The sequence below is a fragment of the Lepisma saccharinum genome, chromosome 8 (genome assembly GCF_977018435.1).
Source record: "Lepisma saccharinum chromosome 8, izLepSacc3.1, whole genome shotgun sequence".
Classification (NCBI taxonomy): domain Eukaryota; kingdom Metazoa; phylum Arthropoda; class Insecta; order Zygentoma; family Lepismatidae; genus Lepisma; species Lepisma saccharinum.
This window is the reverse complement of record NC_139236.1, coordinates 92,246,172-92,261,716: the sequence shown is the minus strand read 5'-3', so window position 1 is coordinate 92,261,716 and position 15,545 is coordinate 92,246,172. Positions and strand designations below refer to the sequence as shown.

Here is a 15,545-nt window from a genome sequence, read left to right as displayed (position 1 = left end):
AAGAAAAAAATCTGAGAGAGAAGGTGAAGTTGTGAGAGAGGCGAGAGGAGGTTGGAGGACCTCGTCCCTCAACGTCCCAAATCCTGTACATGAGACTTAGACAGTGTGCGAAATCATTGAAGACTGGTGGGAGGGAAGAAAGATTATAATCTACACACACATACACACACAAATGTATAATTTATAATAACATAAAAGTAAATTAATAAATATTTAAAAATACATTATTATTATTATTATTAAATATGTACCTTTATATGCATCAGATATTTCTAAAGTAGCAAATAATTCCTTTAGTAACTGGTTAAGTATGTCAATAAATTGCAAAATGATTGAAATATTTTTATTAGGTATGTTTAAGTTTTTGCTTTCCATTAATATAAATCACATAGATTTCACAGTTATATTTGTCTTGCATTGTTATTGGTGTGGATCTGTTAAGAGTATCTTGAGAGAGAGAGAGAGAGAGAGAGAGAGAGAGAGAGAGAGACAGAGAGAGAGAATGAGTGAATGCAACACTCACAAACCCACTACTTTGTATGTGTTTTCGATATTATCCTTTGTAAAGTATATTTGAAGTAAAATATAATTTCTCACCTTCTGTTGTTATACTCCCTCTGTCCCATAATTATTGTCCGGTACACTTTTGTTTGTTGTCCCATAATAATTATCCGATATTCAAAATGTGACATTGGTGTATACAGAAGAAGAAAATGAAACACGGGAATGAGTCATACAACTTTATTACTCAAGGATCAGTACAAATTGGCCGATCAAGTATCCAAAAGAACATAAATAAAAAGCAATCAATCCAGGATCAATACAAAGTGACCAAGAAGTTCGACAAAATAAAACATCAAGACGAAAGAGATTGTTGGTCCAAGAAGGTTGTCATCCCATCAACGAGCTAGATCTAGTGCTGCAGTGCTGCTGTAGCCTCGTCGAAAATGTTTCGAGGACACTCCAAGCGAGATGGCAGGACGTTTCGGAGGTTCAAGTGTGCTTTTTTCATATGGGGAATCCTGTAGTTGTTCCCACCTTTGGAGGCGCATAATTTCAATGAGACAGGACTGCAAAGTGAAAAAGATGTTGTTGAGCTTGTCGCGTGTCAGATCTGACAAAGATGTTTCAACGACGGCGATCAACTCATCAATAGTTTGTGGAGCTGCCTGAGGCTGGAGAGACTGAATTGCCCGAAAGTACCCCAGATCTAAAACATTCATGTCCGGACTGTTTGGCGGTTGGCATACGAGATCCAAAGTGATTCCACTGGCCGCTGCAGCATCCATCCAGGTGCGGTCATTGGGAACGATATGCGGACGCGCATTGTCCTGCTGAACGGACACCTGGATTCTCCCACGGGGCCATTGTGCATCTATTGCTGGGATTAACTTGTTGAGGAGCATGTTCCGGTAAACATCTTTGGTAACAGTTAATGGTTTGGTGACCATTGTACCAGCAGGACGATTCCTACTGTTCCTCTTGGCAGGTTCCTTGCTGACGAACGGCCAAATGCCTAACTTACTCCGAACGAGGCCGGGCGACGGCAGCCAGAAACATGTTGGGAATAAAACATTTGCTTTTACATGTTCACTGGGGGCCTGGTTTGTTGGGCAGCAAATACAATTTCTGACCATCCTCATCAAGTAGAACGATTTTTCATCCACATGAACTGTCTCCAGCATCATGTTGAACTTCGGATTTCCGCTTTCAGGACAAGCGACTGTGGTAGGATCCAGCATTGACAAGGCAAATTTTAGACGTTCCGCCTTGTTGCTATCGGTCAATAATGGCTTCAGCGCATTCGTATGAACTCTGATCTCTCCTGCCTTCACACGCCTGTGTAGGGTACTCTTAGCAACATTTAGCACCACTGCCATTGAACGAATATTCTGCCGCTTTCGCAGCGGTAGGTGCTGTAGTCGTTGTAGGGCGAGATCCTTCTTTTTTGATTTGATCCGACTTTGCCTTTCATCCGAGATGCAACCGCAGCACAAATGGCCCCATTTTTCAACGATTGCCGCCCCTGTTGCCAAATGCGACGTGCTGTTCTCGTACTTACATGCAATTTCTCAGCCGCACTTGTCATGGCACCTTTCTTCACTACGCCAGCCGTACTGTTTTCAAAGAGAAACTCGTACACTGCCTGTCGTTTACTGTCCGTGAGGTTCTTGCTACCCCTGTCGCTTCCTGTCATGGGTTGTGTGTTCATGGCTGTTCTTCTCACACGTACCGGTGTGTTGCAACCCAGCGCCTCCTTTTGGTAATCGTCTGGGCGGTATTTCTTGCTCGTTGCGATAAGGTCACGTTGTTTCTCTTCACAATCTTGAAGACTGATCTACTGTGCCTCTCCTCATGCGTGTGCTTTCCATCTGTCTCTTCGTCCGTAATTCCTGTACTACCATTTTGGCATACCGGACAATAATTATAGGACAGAGGGAGTAATAAAAACTCTCGCCCTCTGGATTTCTTTGGTGGGAGGATTATTTAAGCCATGATTGTTGGTGGAGGGGAAATCCCCTTGTCTCCCAGGATTTCGCACCCTGGACTTAGACTTGCCTTTCAAGAACAAGACTAACGCTTATTAATCGAGATGATTGATTGATTTTGTTTATTTTACTTCGCTTTTCTGCCACTTTTGGATAATTGCGAAGATGAAGATGAGTGATGATATGAAGGGACGCTCACAAAGAACACCCATGCCCAGGCCGGGGTTCAAACCCGGTAAGAAACCTAGAATGAGAGAGGCATTTACAACTCGAGACGAATATTTTCCCATGTTGCCTAACTCCACATTTTGTTCCTTTGCAAATATAATTAGTGTCTATACATCCTGCAACGTGTGATAGGAAAAGAAAGGGAAGGACGAAAGGTCATGTATATGAAACGCAATAACGTACCCTGTAGCACGACCGTGAAAAAAAAAATCAAGGATCTACGCAATCAATCATTGTCCTTGCGTAGTTTAAGTTGAAACCTTCAAAAACTGGAAGCGGAATCTTCGCAGTGAATGAGAAACGAGTTTCTACCATCATTAGGTCCCGGGGAGGGTTTATGGGAGGGTGTCTGATGGAAGAATGGACGCTACTAATTGCCACGGTAGGCGGCGGCGCATTGTCGTGTCGTGACCGCGCCATCCATAGGTGCGGGAGAACTGCTAACGACTCTGCTCTCAAGGATGGGATCCTGCGAGTGATTGCATCCAGGGAATGGGTACAGATGGCGCTTGCTTCCAATGATTGACCGATCACGAGGATTATTCCGCAGCGTTGCAGGTACAAGGTGGATTAGCACTTTTCGAGCTCAAAAGAAAAAAAAATGTTCACCGACTGAGTTGGTGTTTTAAGTCCACTTTATGCACAGTAAGGCTAATCGGGACTGGACCTACAGTTTAGTGGGATCCGAACCACTATGTGCCTCCACCGGATATCGAACGGTTCACCGACTCATTTCTCTTCATGAAAAAATATAAACTTAATTATTGGGGAATTGGGGAACCACATATAACCTAACCAAAAGTAACATATTTAAATCAACTCTACAAAGTTAATGTGTTTTTTTTCTCAAGATAAATAAATAAACCCTTTGCAACAACAAGTAGGAGAATTAACTATATCAGATCAGAAAAGACTCCATACAGAGTTCACGTTGCAAATTCTTTTCGATTAACAAATTCAAATCTTGCTTGCTACATAACTCATGCAGCTTTACTGGGAATAGTTGTACAGATATTATTTTATCGCTGTAAAGGTTTTGCCGATTCCCTATGTGGTTATAAGACATGCCAATGATTCTGTCAGCTTTCAGACTAAAGTTACAAGCGATGAAAGGTTTCATACCAAAGTGAGACACAAGCCACGTATGTGTAATCAGAATAAATGTTAAAAGGTATGGTTAGTTACCATACATGCACAGCTTGCTGTTGCACATCAAACTGAAATTGTCATATCTTTATATGCAAGGGTTATGATACACCAATATATACATAGGCGCCGACTCAATGGGGCTTGGGGGGCTCGAGCCCCCCCAATGTTAACGATGTGGGGGCAGAGCCCCCAAATAATTTTGCTTTAGAGGATCTAATGTATTATTTTGCTTCTCTTGTAAAGTTTACTCAGAATTGTGCCACATGAACTTAACTTTAAATACACATTTGAAATGTTCTAGACCATCAATTTGGGGGGCTGAGACCGCTAAACCATCAACTTTGGGGGGGGGGGGCTATGACCAGAGACAGCAAAACTCATGACTTATTACTATATTACTAAGTATGCAATTATGAGTATTGTTAAAATTTTTACTAAAGAGAGTTTCAAAAGACGATGTGCATGAACTAGGGTAGTGGATGAGACATTAGGGCTACAAATGGCTCAAACATGACATTCAGAACGAGATCATTGATATATTAGGGAGATCTGTTTTGCGCTCCGTGGTAGCAGATATTAAAAGTCGGGAATATTTTGCTATTATGGTTGACGAAACTTGTGAAATATCCATTCGTGGACAATATTAATATTCTGCATTAGAACTGTGAATAGAAATTTTGATATTTTTGAGGAATTCATGGGCTTTTATGAGATTCCAAACACTGAGGCCAAAACTTAAAAAAGGGTGAGAGTGAGTCATTCATTAATTTATTTCAGTGATCAGAACCCCCCCCCAAATAATTTTGAATATATATGTGTGTATCTTATGTTAAAATTACCAAACTTTATTATCATGTATTTCTATTTGACATGTCCTATACTACAGATGTACCTACTTGTACAAAATTATAGTCCTTGGATGCAAATAAATCATATCATATCATCCTGTAAAAAAAACATCCAATGCGCATGCGTGACCAACAGACCGAGGCGACACGATGCACGATATTGATAAAACGCCCCAGTCCGAGCGACGAGAACCATATGCAATTTGTCCTTTCACTTCGGTAAGAAATTTTTGCATTTATTTATGAAGGCTCGTTTCGAAATGACACATGTCGCTTGTCACTTCGATCTGAAAGCTCCATAAAGGGTAGATGTTATATATTTAATAATAACGAGTAAGTACCAAAAATTAGCAACCACAATTAGTGAATTCCGCCTCATCCACTCTTCAAATACCACCCTGTACATGACTGAGGCTAAAACAATCAAGTAACAACACCTTACCGACCCTTAGGTCTTAATCGCGGTACGATGCCAGGGGTCCCGGGTTCGAATCCCGGCCTGAGAATGGATGTTCGTGAGTGTCCATTCATAAATTTTATCACATCATCACTCATCGCCAAAAGTGGCACAGAGACGAAGTAAAATAATGCAAATCCATCCATCAATCAAAAACCATAGGCCTTATAGGGGACAAAGGGGCATTCACCCCTCAAGAAATTTTCAAAACATGTACAAATTAAATATTTTTTGTTAACCTCCTGGAAGCCGAGAACAAACATTCTTATGGCTGCAATGACAGTTATTTAACAAAATTGACCGGGATGCTATTTTTATGCGATGAAATTATTTGTTACAGGTGACTGTAGCTCTGTCCTTCCACCTCGTGGACTATATCATGCTCTAAAATATTTTCACCTCCCCTACAAATACCTCCCTGATCACACCAGTGCTTCGCTGCAGAACATGTTAGGGTATCCAGCCCAACTATTATCTATTTGCGAGGAAGCGTGTAAATGTTTATAGATAGCTACCCCCAGGGACGTCATTAGGGGAGGGGCAAGGGTGCCCCTTGCCCCACCAGTTGCAACTGTGTCCCCCCACAAACAAAATTTGGATCGATTAAAAATTCATTAATACTACATAAAATTTTCAGGGAAATTTGCATCAGAAGCAGAACTGGAGCACTGCGCAGGAAACAAACTTGCTATTCTGAATAAAATCTTTAGAAGCAAATGTAGGACACCAAAATTTCCATTCCTTCGTTGCTTGCTGGTTTGTATTATAATCTGCTTGTCTTGAGGTTACCCTTTCCCAAGTTCTCAGAAACCAGAGATTCGAACTTTACGTTACAAATGACCCTTCCCTTACAGATGGAATGAAACTCTCTGCTGAGCGGTCAACAGTAGGGGATCGAGTGATACATGGGGTTCTCCAATAACTGATAATGCTCTGAGATTTAAAATTTATTCCTGCTTCAACTTCGGAGCTTTGTGTTCTTGCAAGTATCTTGTCTCGAGTTGCCGTGGGTGCGATCAATGTGTAGTTCTAAAGTGTTGTAGTACGTCTCCATTATTAACGGATAAAGTCCCTTTTTTGTGATTTTTACATAACAATCAATTTTTTTGGAGCTGTTGAAAACAAAGGTAAGAATTGACAATATAGAGAAAGTCTCCAATTTTGTTAATTTTCGTTATACTAACTAATTTTGGCCTCCTAATCATGAATCTGTTGTAAAAAACAGGGGGTCACGTCTGGAAATTGTACATTTTGATGAAACATTGTTTGTCAGCTCCAAAAACCATCCACGGGTAGCCCCACAAACCATTGACGTTAGCCCCAAAAACATCCACGGGGAGCCCCACAAACTATTGACGTTAGCCCCAAAAACCATCCACGGGTAGCCCAAAAAACCATTCACACGAGGTTAGGTTAGGCCTGTTAGGTTAGGTTAGCACTCATTTCACCCCTAAATTCATCGAAAAAATAGGGTTCGTACTAGAATTGAACATCATAAATCATTTTCTTGTAAAACAACGGCGTGGTTGGAAACAATGACAGGAGATTACATTTTCGTTCGTAAAACTACGCATATACACCTACATATAAAAAAAAGTCAATCGGCTTTTTTTCAAATTTCCAGACGTGACCCCCGGTTTTTTACAACAGATTCGTGATTAGGAGGCCAAAATTAGTTAGTATACCGAAAATTAACAAAATTGGAGACTTTCTCTATATTGTCAATTCGCTCCAAAACAAATCATACTAGCGCCAACAATAGTTATTGTTGTTTTGTTTAGCTTTCGTTTCTGCTAATAGTTTCATAGGAAGAAATTTCAAAATTTCAGATTTCGCCTACCCCCAAAAGTGAATAACCTAACTACGTCCCTGGATGCCCTCTTGTCTCAATCTTACCCAAAGGGTTGACAGGTACGTCGGCTTTCTCGCTGGCCATGCCCCCTGGAGAATAAATCCTCTCCAAATGTTTACTGATGCACCTTTATGGCCCAAAATTACATATTTTTCAAAATCCCGTCACTGGCAACACTTAGCACTCCATCTTTTAGGACCCGGGAAAGGACAACCTCGAAGTTTATAACGAGATAATTTCCAAGAACTCGGATCACGACCGAGGTTGCCTCACAACGTTTCCGCTTCTGCGAAATGTATTTGTAAAGTAGAAGCAAACATGCCAAGGGGAGATTACGCCCGATGAAGACGTCCGAGGTGTGAGTAGGTGGGCGGAAAGGGGGCAGGAGGGGGCAGCAGCAGAGAATCGTATAAAAGTAGTCGATTGTTTCAAGACATATCATAACCCATTTCGACTGATACTCTCCAGCTCCTCTGGACACAGAAACACTAGCCATGGCTTCAATGAAACTTGTAAGTATACTGCTTGATTTGGTTCATTTTACTTCGCTTTTCTGCCACTATTGGACCTAATCGCCAATATTGTAAATGTCGTTGGATATTCATGTAGTTGAACTTCTACTTTAATTTTGAATTGCTTTTCTTGTATTAGCAGCTATCTTCGAGAAAAAATAATCGAAGTGATGAAGAAAAACGAGAATATTGGTAGCTGTTTCTTCTAACTTATTATTGTGATTAGACACTATTAATGGAAAATATCTAGATGCTTCTACATTGCAGGACGCATTAAGTACGTTTTATGCACAATAAGGTTAATCGGCTCTCGACCTACAGTTTAAAGTGGCTACATTGTGCTTCCACCAGGTATCGAATCCGGGAGTCCTTGATCACAAGGCGGCAACGTTACAGCTACGCCATCTGGGAGGCTTCGAAGTATTTGAATGTTTATAAATAATGTAAGTTTTATTTCAACCTGCGAATCCTCAAACTACCTGCACAGCATGTGTAGAAGTGCCTGCTTTTCTCGTTTTCGTGAAATTAAAAATCAACTGGCATATGTATGTTTATGATGAATTGGAATGATAATTATAAAGAATGATAAAAGGCGAAACATAAATTAGAACCTACTTAACGTACAGGTTTATGGAAAAATTGTTGTGTGGTTTTATTAAAAATGAAATGCGCACTTTATAACTATTATATAGAATATCTTTGTTTTGCGTTTCCTTACGCAACAGCAAATAAATTTCATAATTCTGTGCTGAACACGATACTTTCGTCAGTACACAAGGCATTTCGTCTGTTGCAGTATCACAGGAAGAGACATCGTCCTGCAGTGTAGAAGCCTCTAGATATTTTCCATTAATAATGTCTAATCACAATAATAAGTTAGAATAAATAACTCGCATTTACAAAACAGGTACCAATATTCTAGTTTTTCTTCATCACTTCGATTTTTTTTCTCGAAGATAGCTGCTAATACAAGAAAAGAAATTCAAAATTAAAGTAAAAGTTCAACTAAATGAATATCCAACGACATTTACAATATTGGAGTGACTGAATATATAAAAATTGTTGTTTGAAAAGGCGTGGTGTAGTGCTTAGAGTTCTCGACTGGGCATCTAGCGGACCCAGGTTCGAGTCTCCTTACGACGTGTTGTTTTTTTAATTCTCCTTTTATTATACAAGAGCATTGTAACATTATTTGTAATAGCAGTGTAAAGTAGCTACATTGTTCTGCATCTGGAATTTACTAAAAGAAATTAAATAAATAAATGAATTGACACGTGTTCAAAGGAATATTTTTACGTATAAGATCGTGAATTATGATACTCTAACGATAATTGTGTACTGCTTCAAAGACATTGACAAATATTAATGAAATAACTATTTATGTTTGTGGTAATTCAGGACATACTAATTTTACCTCTTAACTCACTCCAGTTCAATGCAAGGATACCTCCGAAAATATCGAATGAAAAGATTTCATCATGTGCAATTCTCCATTAATAATATTTAAGCCGATTCGTACTACCTTCGTTCCCTTTGTTACAAACAAGTATTCTTTGGAGGAGTGTTGCATCTACATTTCACACTGGTTAGCTCCTCCTAGCTATTCTCAAGAACTAAAGTTTGTAGTGTATTGGTTACCATTGTAGATTGTCAACCTGATGGTCGTAGGTTCAAACCCCTCCGGTGGCAGAAAACTTTCGTAAGTTTTAGACCTATCCCATTGTGTTCATTGTCCACGCAGTGTGAAACGGAATGATGCTGTTTCGAATTAACAATGGGGGGAGGAGAAATGTTAAATAACAAAAGTTCCATTTCAACGAACTGAGAAGTGAAGAAAAATTGGATACTTCTTATAAATATGAAAATTACATTCATGTTTTTAGTGGTATTATCGCAGGTAAAATCAAAGATCTTACGTGGTAAATTTTATCTCGCTCTGATCTCAGCCAAAAGGCATTTCGCACCGATCTAATACATTCTCCAATTCATTTAAAAATATTATTGAATGTTTCATGTCGATATTTTGATCAATGCCTCAATTATTGACGCTGAGAAGATATTTTCTACAAATACCTCATATCTCCTCTCGTCTCCTTTCTCTTCTCTCCCCTTCTTCTCCTCTGCTTATATGTCATATAGCCTTCCCTCCTGTTCTCGGCTCTTGTATCCATCCCATTCTTCTCCACTCCTCTCATCTTCTCTCCTCACTTAGATTTCCGACATCACTGCACTCTTCTCCTCTTCTTTTCGTTCTTCTCATGTTCTCTCTTTTACTCTACTCTCAACTCCCCTCTTCTCGTCTCCTCCTCTCCTCTCCTCTCTTGCCCTCCTCTCGTCTCCTCTTTGCTCCATTTTCCTCATCTCTCCTCGCATCTTTTCCCTTTCTTCTCATTACTTCTCCTATCCACATCTGTCCTATCTTTTCTTCCCGCCTTTACTATTCCTCTTCCCCTTTCGCTCTCTCTCCTTTCTCCTCTCATTTGTTGTCCCTTTTCGTTTCCTCTCTCTTTTTTTCCTTTGTATAGACTCATCAGCAATGAAATACTAGAAAATCGATTTTTTTAATCTTTCAGAAACTATTTCTTATTTGCGACAAATGTAATACTGATATCTTTTTTGAGTTTTATACAATAATACTTGTTTTTTTTTTCCTTCCGCGTATTTCATAAATATCTATTGTGCATATGGCAACCCTGAAATTGAGCCTAAGGCTACACGCAACCCACCAGCGCCTTAGGTAATTTGGGTTGCCTAGTTTAAAATGTCGTTGTCCTAAAACTTTGGAGAGACACTGTACCATATGCCCGCCCTGTGGCCAAGGCCGGATTAAGACGAAATTGGGCCTGATGCTTGAAATCGTCGGTGAACAATAAACACAACGACGTTATACAGGGTGGCTCAATAAGTCACTTAGCACCCCCAGTACAAGGCCACTGCGGCATGGAACGTAAAAATGGCGATGAGCAATCGTTGCCTGGCCAAGGGAAAACCACATTGACGTCCAAGGGGGAACCACATTGACGTCACAAGCATGGTCGGCAGCCATCTTCATGTCCGCCATCTTGAAATCAACTTCAGAAATTCAAATGGGAAGGGGGTCGTGCGACATATAAAAATGGGCTAGAATTTAACCAGGAAAACAACTGTGACATTTGTTTTCACCTAACGTTAATTGTTGCAGAGTTAACAATACCACAAAGTTATGGCTCAATAAGTCATTTAACACCCCCCAGTACAAGGCCACTGCAACATGGAACGTGAAAATGGCGATGACCAATCGTTGCCTGGCCAAGGGGGAACAACATTGACGTCACCCGCATGGTCGGCAGCCATATTGATGTCCGCCATCTTGGAATAAACTTCAGAAATGTAAATGGGAAGGGGGTCGTGCGACATATCAAAATGGGCTAGAATTTCACCAGGAAAACAACTGTGACATTTGCTTTTATCTAACTTTAATTGTTGCAGAGTTAAGAGTACCACAAAGTGATAACACATGCTCAATATGACGTCCATCTTGCGCAACACACGTGTAATCGTCTCTCCCATGACCTTACCACATTCTGAAGAACCTCAGGAGTTATTGCAGTACAGGCATCCACAATGCGTGTGCGCAAATGGGCCAGATATCTGATTTTCGTAGCATACACCATGGCTTTCAGGTGTTCCCAGAGGTAAAAGTCCAATGGTGTCAGGTCAGGTTAGCGTGCAGGCAATTCCACAGTCCCTCTGCGACCAATCCAGTGGTGAGGGAATTGTTGATCCAGGTACTGACGGACTATCATCCCATAGTGCGATGGAGCACCATCTTGCTGGAACAATTCAGGATAGCTCCCATCCTCGGACAGTAAGGATGGTAAGATCTGCTCCCGTAGCCCTCTGCATTTAAGTTGCCCTCAACGAAAAATGGACCAACAAGTCGGGAACCCCAAGTACCACACCACACCATTAGCTTCCCGCCTCCCGTCACCTTGCTGGGATCCGACCAATGTGGATTTTCGTATGACCAGTACCGCAGATTTTGCTTATTCACCTCCCCCGACACATAAAAATTAGCCTCATCACTGAACAGAATCTTGCTATCGACACAGGGTCACGTTGCAGTTGTTCTATAGTTCACTCAAAAAACTGCAAACCCCTGTCTGGATCGTCCTCACTAAGGTGCTGCTGCAGCTGTATCTTATACGGATGCCAGCGGTGTTCACGTACAATCCTTTGAATTGAACCCCTGCTGGCACCGCTTTCCAGCGCCAGTCTCCGTGTCCTACGGGTTGGGGACTTTGCAAATGATGCCAACACCGCTACAACAGTACCCTCATCCGTGGCTGTTTTCGGACGTCCATGTCGCGGCTTGTCGTCCACAGATCCAGTATCTTGAAACTTTGCCAGCAACTGGCTGACGGCCACATGTGACACCGGTTGTCTTGCAGGATTGTGGTTATTGAAGTCTGCGGCAATGTCACGCGTATTTCTCTCCCCTGACATCAATATGGTGGCAATCCGTTCCTCACGTGTTAGTGGCATTTTCGTTCAGATCAGTGAAAAAGGACATGTGCTACTCTTGACACGATCAATTCACATCATTACTCTTTTAAACATTTATGTAAAGAAAAAACACAATCGTAATTCCCATGTCAACCAATACTACGAGATATGTACATACCGGCAAGTCAATATACGGACATTTTCAGTGATTGGTCTAAACAATAAATACCACATAATCACATACTAACGATAATTTGAACAATAAACATTTAAGCAAAAAGGAAAGGACGTGTCACTCTCCCATGCGGGAATCGCCCTTAAATTTAAAGTTAGGTGAAAACCAATGTCACAGTTGTTTTCCTGGTTAAAATCTAGGCCATTTTGATATATCGCACGACCCCCTTCCCATTTAAATTTCTGAAGTTAATTTCAAGATGGCGGACATCAAGATGGCTGCCGACCATGCTTGTGACGTCAATGTGGTTCCCCCTTGGCCAGGCAACGATTGGTCATCGCCATTTTTACGTTCCATGCCACAGTGGCCTTGTACTGGGGGTGTTAAGTGACTTATTGAGCCACCCTGCAGTTACGTCACAGCGCAAAGAATAATAGTAACTGTATAATGAGTAACGCTGTGTCTAGGCGTCCGAAATTAGGGCTCCAAATTTCATTCTAAGATTTATTTTCAGGTTAATATAGCAAGAGAAAACTGTTCAGCTTTCGGAAAATTCTCGTCCGTTTTCATCTGGGCCTATTTCAGGAATGGGACTAATGCTGCAGCATAAATAGCACCCACCATAATCCAGCCCTGCCTGTGGCTGTATGTAAGAAAAGGTATAAAGTTCCTTTGCACTATGCCGTGAGGCATCTATAGGGGTATGTGAGGGTAGGGCCCCAGGCATTCTATCGATCTCGGCCATTTTGGATGTGATGTGATCAGCACCAAGCCCCGGCCGCCGTTCGTATCGGTATTGAAAGAATACAAATACTTTTCACTGATATATTTTTACACAACGTCTAAACAATATATTTTTATTTGTATTTTAGCATTTCGCCGCATTGCTTGTAGTTGTCGCTACTGTAGCCGACGCTCAAGTATTTAGCAAGGACAAGCCAGCGAGCTACAACGCTTTGCAGGGATACAACAACCCTTACAATACCCACAGTGGTTATGGTAAGTTACAACAATTAATTATAGCCTATAATTCAAATAACCATACTATGTTTTGAAGTTACTGGAATAATTCTTCTTGTTGCGCTTTGTTCATTAAAAAAACTAACATTAAATTCACTAAAACACGCAAAAAAAATTTAATCAGCAGCATTTCAGGCTGACTCACTAAAGTCTCGTCAAAAGTTGACGATATTATTGCTTTAATAAAGCTATTTTGATAGAGAAAAATTTTATTCTCACAATATATCTTGTTTTAAAATTATATGTATTATGGTTTCTCCCTATCGTATTCTTTATCTGTAATAATCTCGATTCTTTGCACGGCCAAAAGACTTTTCAAATCACACTTAGCATTATGCTTATGGGAGTATTATTTTACTTGTTCTCTTTATAATATCAAATTTCCAATGGCGAAGAAAAACACATGAACGGAAAGAGGACACGTTGAAGATTTTATTTGTAATCGAAAAAGTTTTTCGGTTTATCGGTTTTCATTCATAAGGAATGCATGGGATTGAACATATATATTCATCATAGTTTTCAAACATCGTGTCTAACTTAACAATCAATTTGAGAAACCGCTTCCACCTTTAACATGGGGAGAAATTTATAATGTGTTGTATAGTCGTGGTTATATTTAGTAGCATTGCCAATTCCAACGATATTGAAATAAATGCACAACTGGTGCGAAAAGTGAGCGTTGTGGAAATGAATAGAATTCTCCTGCGCTTGAATTGTTGAAGAAGTGTAAAAAGTACCTTGTACTCTTCTCTACAATTACAAAGAATTTCCTACTGCGTCAAACAGAATGTACGCCAGAATATAATTTTTCCCAACAGATGGAGCTTGAAAGAGATTGTTAGAAGTATTTATTTTAAATAGGATGGTAATCATCCAGTTATGAACCAACAGAATTGAAAAATTGCACTATGTTTCAGAACAGTGTCATAAATTAATTTTTAGTGGACTTTACATTATAGACGTGCCACATTACATATCCTTTGCCCTCTCTTTCCGCCAAAATCCTGCCCATGGGTATTTTTTACAGTTGAAATGCGTAGTACTCTTAGCTACTTTTTTGATGTGTAGACGGCCAATGCTTACCTTATTTGATAAAATGTTTATTTAACCCATTGCTGTTTTCATTGTAGCTGCAGGGGCGTACGGACCCTACGGTTCAAACTGCCCATGCGGACAACATGGGGTAGGATACGGAGCCTACAACAACCCCTACACACCGGCGGCAGCTTATGGGGGATTCCCAGGAGCCAACAAATACCCCGCTAGTGCCAGCAACCCCAACCCTTATTCTACCGGGTTCGGAGGGTATGGAGGCCAGTCGCAACAGGCCTATGGTTGAGGTCTTCATCCGCAATCTGACAAGTGAGAAGACGAGTGTAGCCTTATAGCACGATCTGTAATCATTCGATGTGCATTTGTCTGTTTTATCCAGTAGCTTCTTGCTGTGCAAAATCTATAAATAAAAATCATCTAAAAAAAAAACATTGCTAACATTCTCTCTTTTTTTTTGTAATGTAGCCTTTTTTTCGGAATAACCGGAAGCATTTCACTGGTATTTCTTAACTCAGTTATGCTAGCCATAAATGCTACAGTATAAACTGAGATATCTTGTAGATCAGTGTTTGAAGCAAACTAGGTACAGTAGAGCGTCGATTATCCGAACGTCGGTCAACCGAACGACCGCTTAACCGAACTGTGTACTCGCTCACTTTCAGATATCTGTAATGAAAAAAGTACGTGACTTAGCTGCTCGTGAGCGTGTAGGCTTGCTTAGACAGACCAAAATAAAGGATTTTTTTAAACGTTAATTTTGTGTACTGTGTGTATTGTTCATGCAAAATGCGTATGTAATATGTACATATTTTTGTTTAATAAACTGTACCACATACTATATATTCCTACCAAAGTTGCCTTTGTACGTTACTTTGTAATACATACTTAAAGAGATGCCTGTTTTTATGAATAAATTTACTGTACAGTACTTCTTTTTGGCAAATAAACATGTACAGTTCGATTATCCGAACAAACCAGTTTTCCGAACACCCATGTCCCCCAATTACTTCGGATAATCGACGCTCTACTGTACTTGTAACTGTTACAATTAACAGTTACCTTTTGATAAATTTTGTTACTAGTTACTGTTAACAGTAAGTAGCTGTAACATAATTACTTTTTTTTAAACAAAAGCAGCGTTATCAACAATTACTATACAATATTTTAATTGATACCATGACAATCTGTTACATAGGGGAAGAGCTAAATTTTGAAACTTTGTTTTCAATTATGTGACTTCTCTGGATGCTATGGTGAAAGGGTTATAGAATCGTGAA

The 15,545-nt window shown here is 40.2% G+C and overlaps 1 protein-coding gene across 1 annotated transcript; it reads left to right on the top strand.

The window, feature by feature from the left end:
- Nucleotides 1-7,434: 7,434 nt before the first annotated feature.
- Nucleotides 7,435-14,667, top strand: LOC145991653 (uncharacterized). Its single transcript, XM_083127717.1, has 3 exons — nt 7,435-7,535; nt 13,068-13,194; nt 14,346-14,667. Exons 1-3 carry the CDS (start codon nt 7,518-7,520, stop codon nt 14,552-14,554), a joined length of 354 nt encoding a protein of 117 aa, XP_082983843.1. The 5' UTR covers nt 7,435-7,517; the 3' UTR covers nt 14,555-14,667.
- Nucleotides 14,668-15,545: the final 878 nt, after the last annotated feature.

Excerpts from the sequence above, each read along its gene's own strand:
- LOC145991653 (XM_083127717.1), top strand. Across the intron at positions 13,195-14,345 it reads CAATACCCACAGTGGTTATG|CTGCAGGGGCGTACGGACCC; the intron begins GTAAGTTACAAC and ends TTTTCATTGTAG.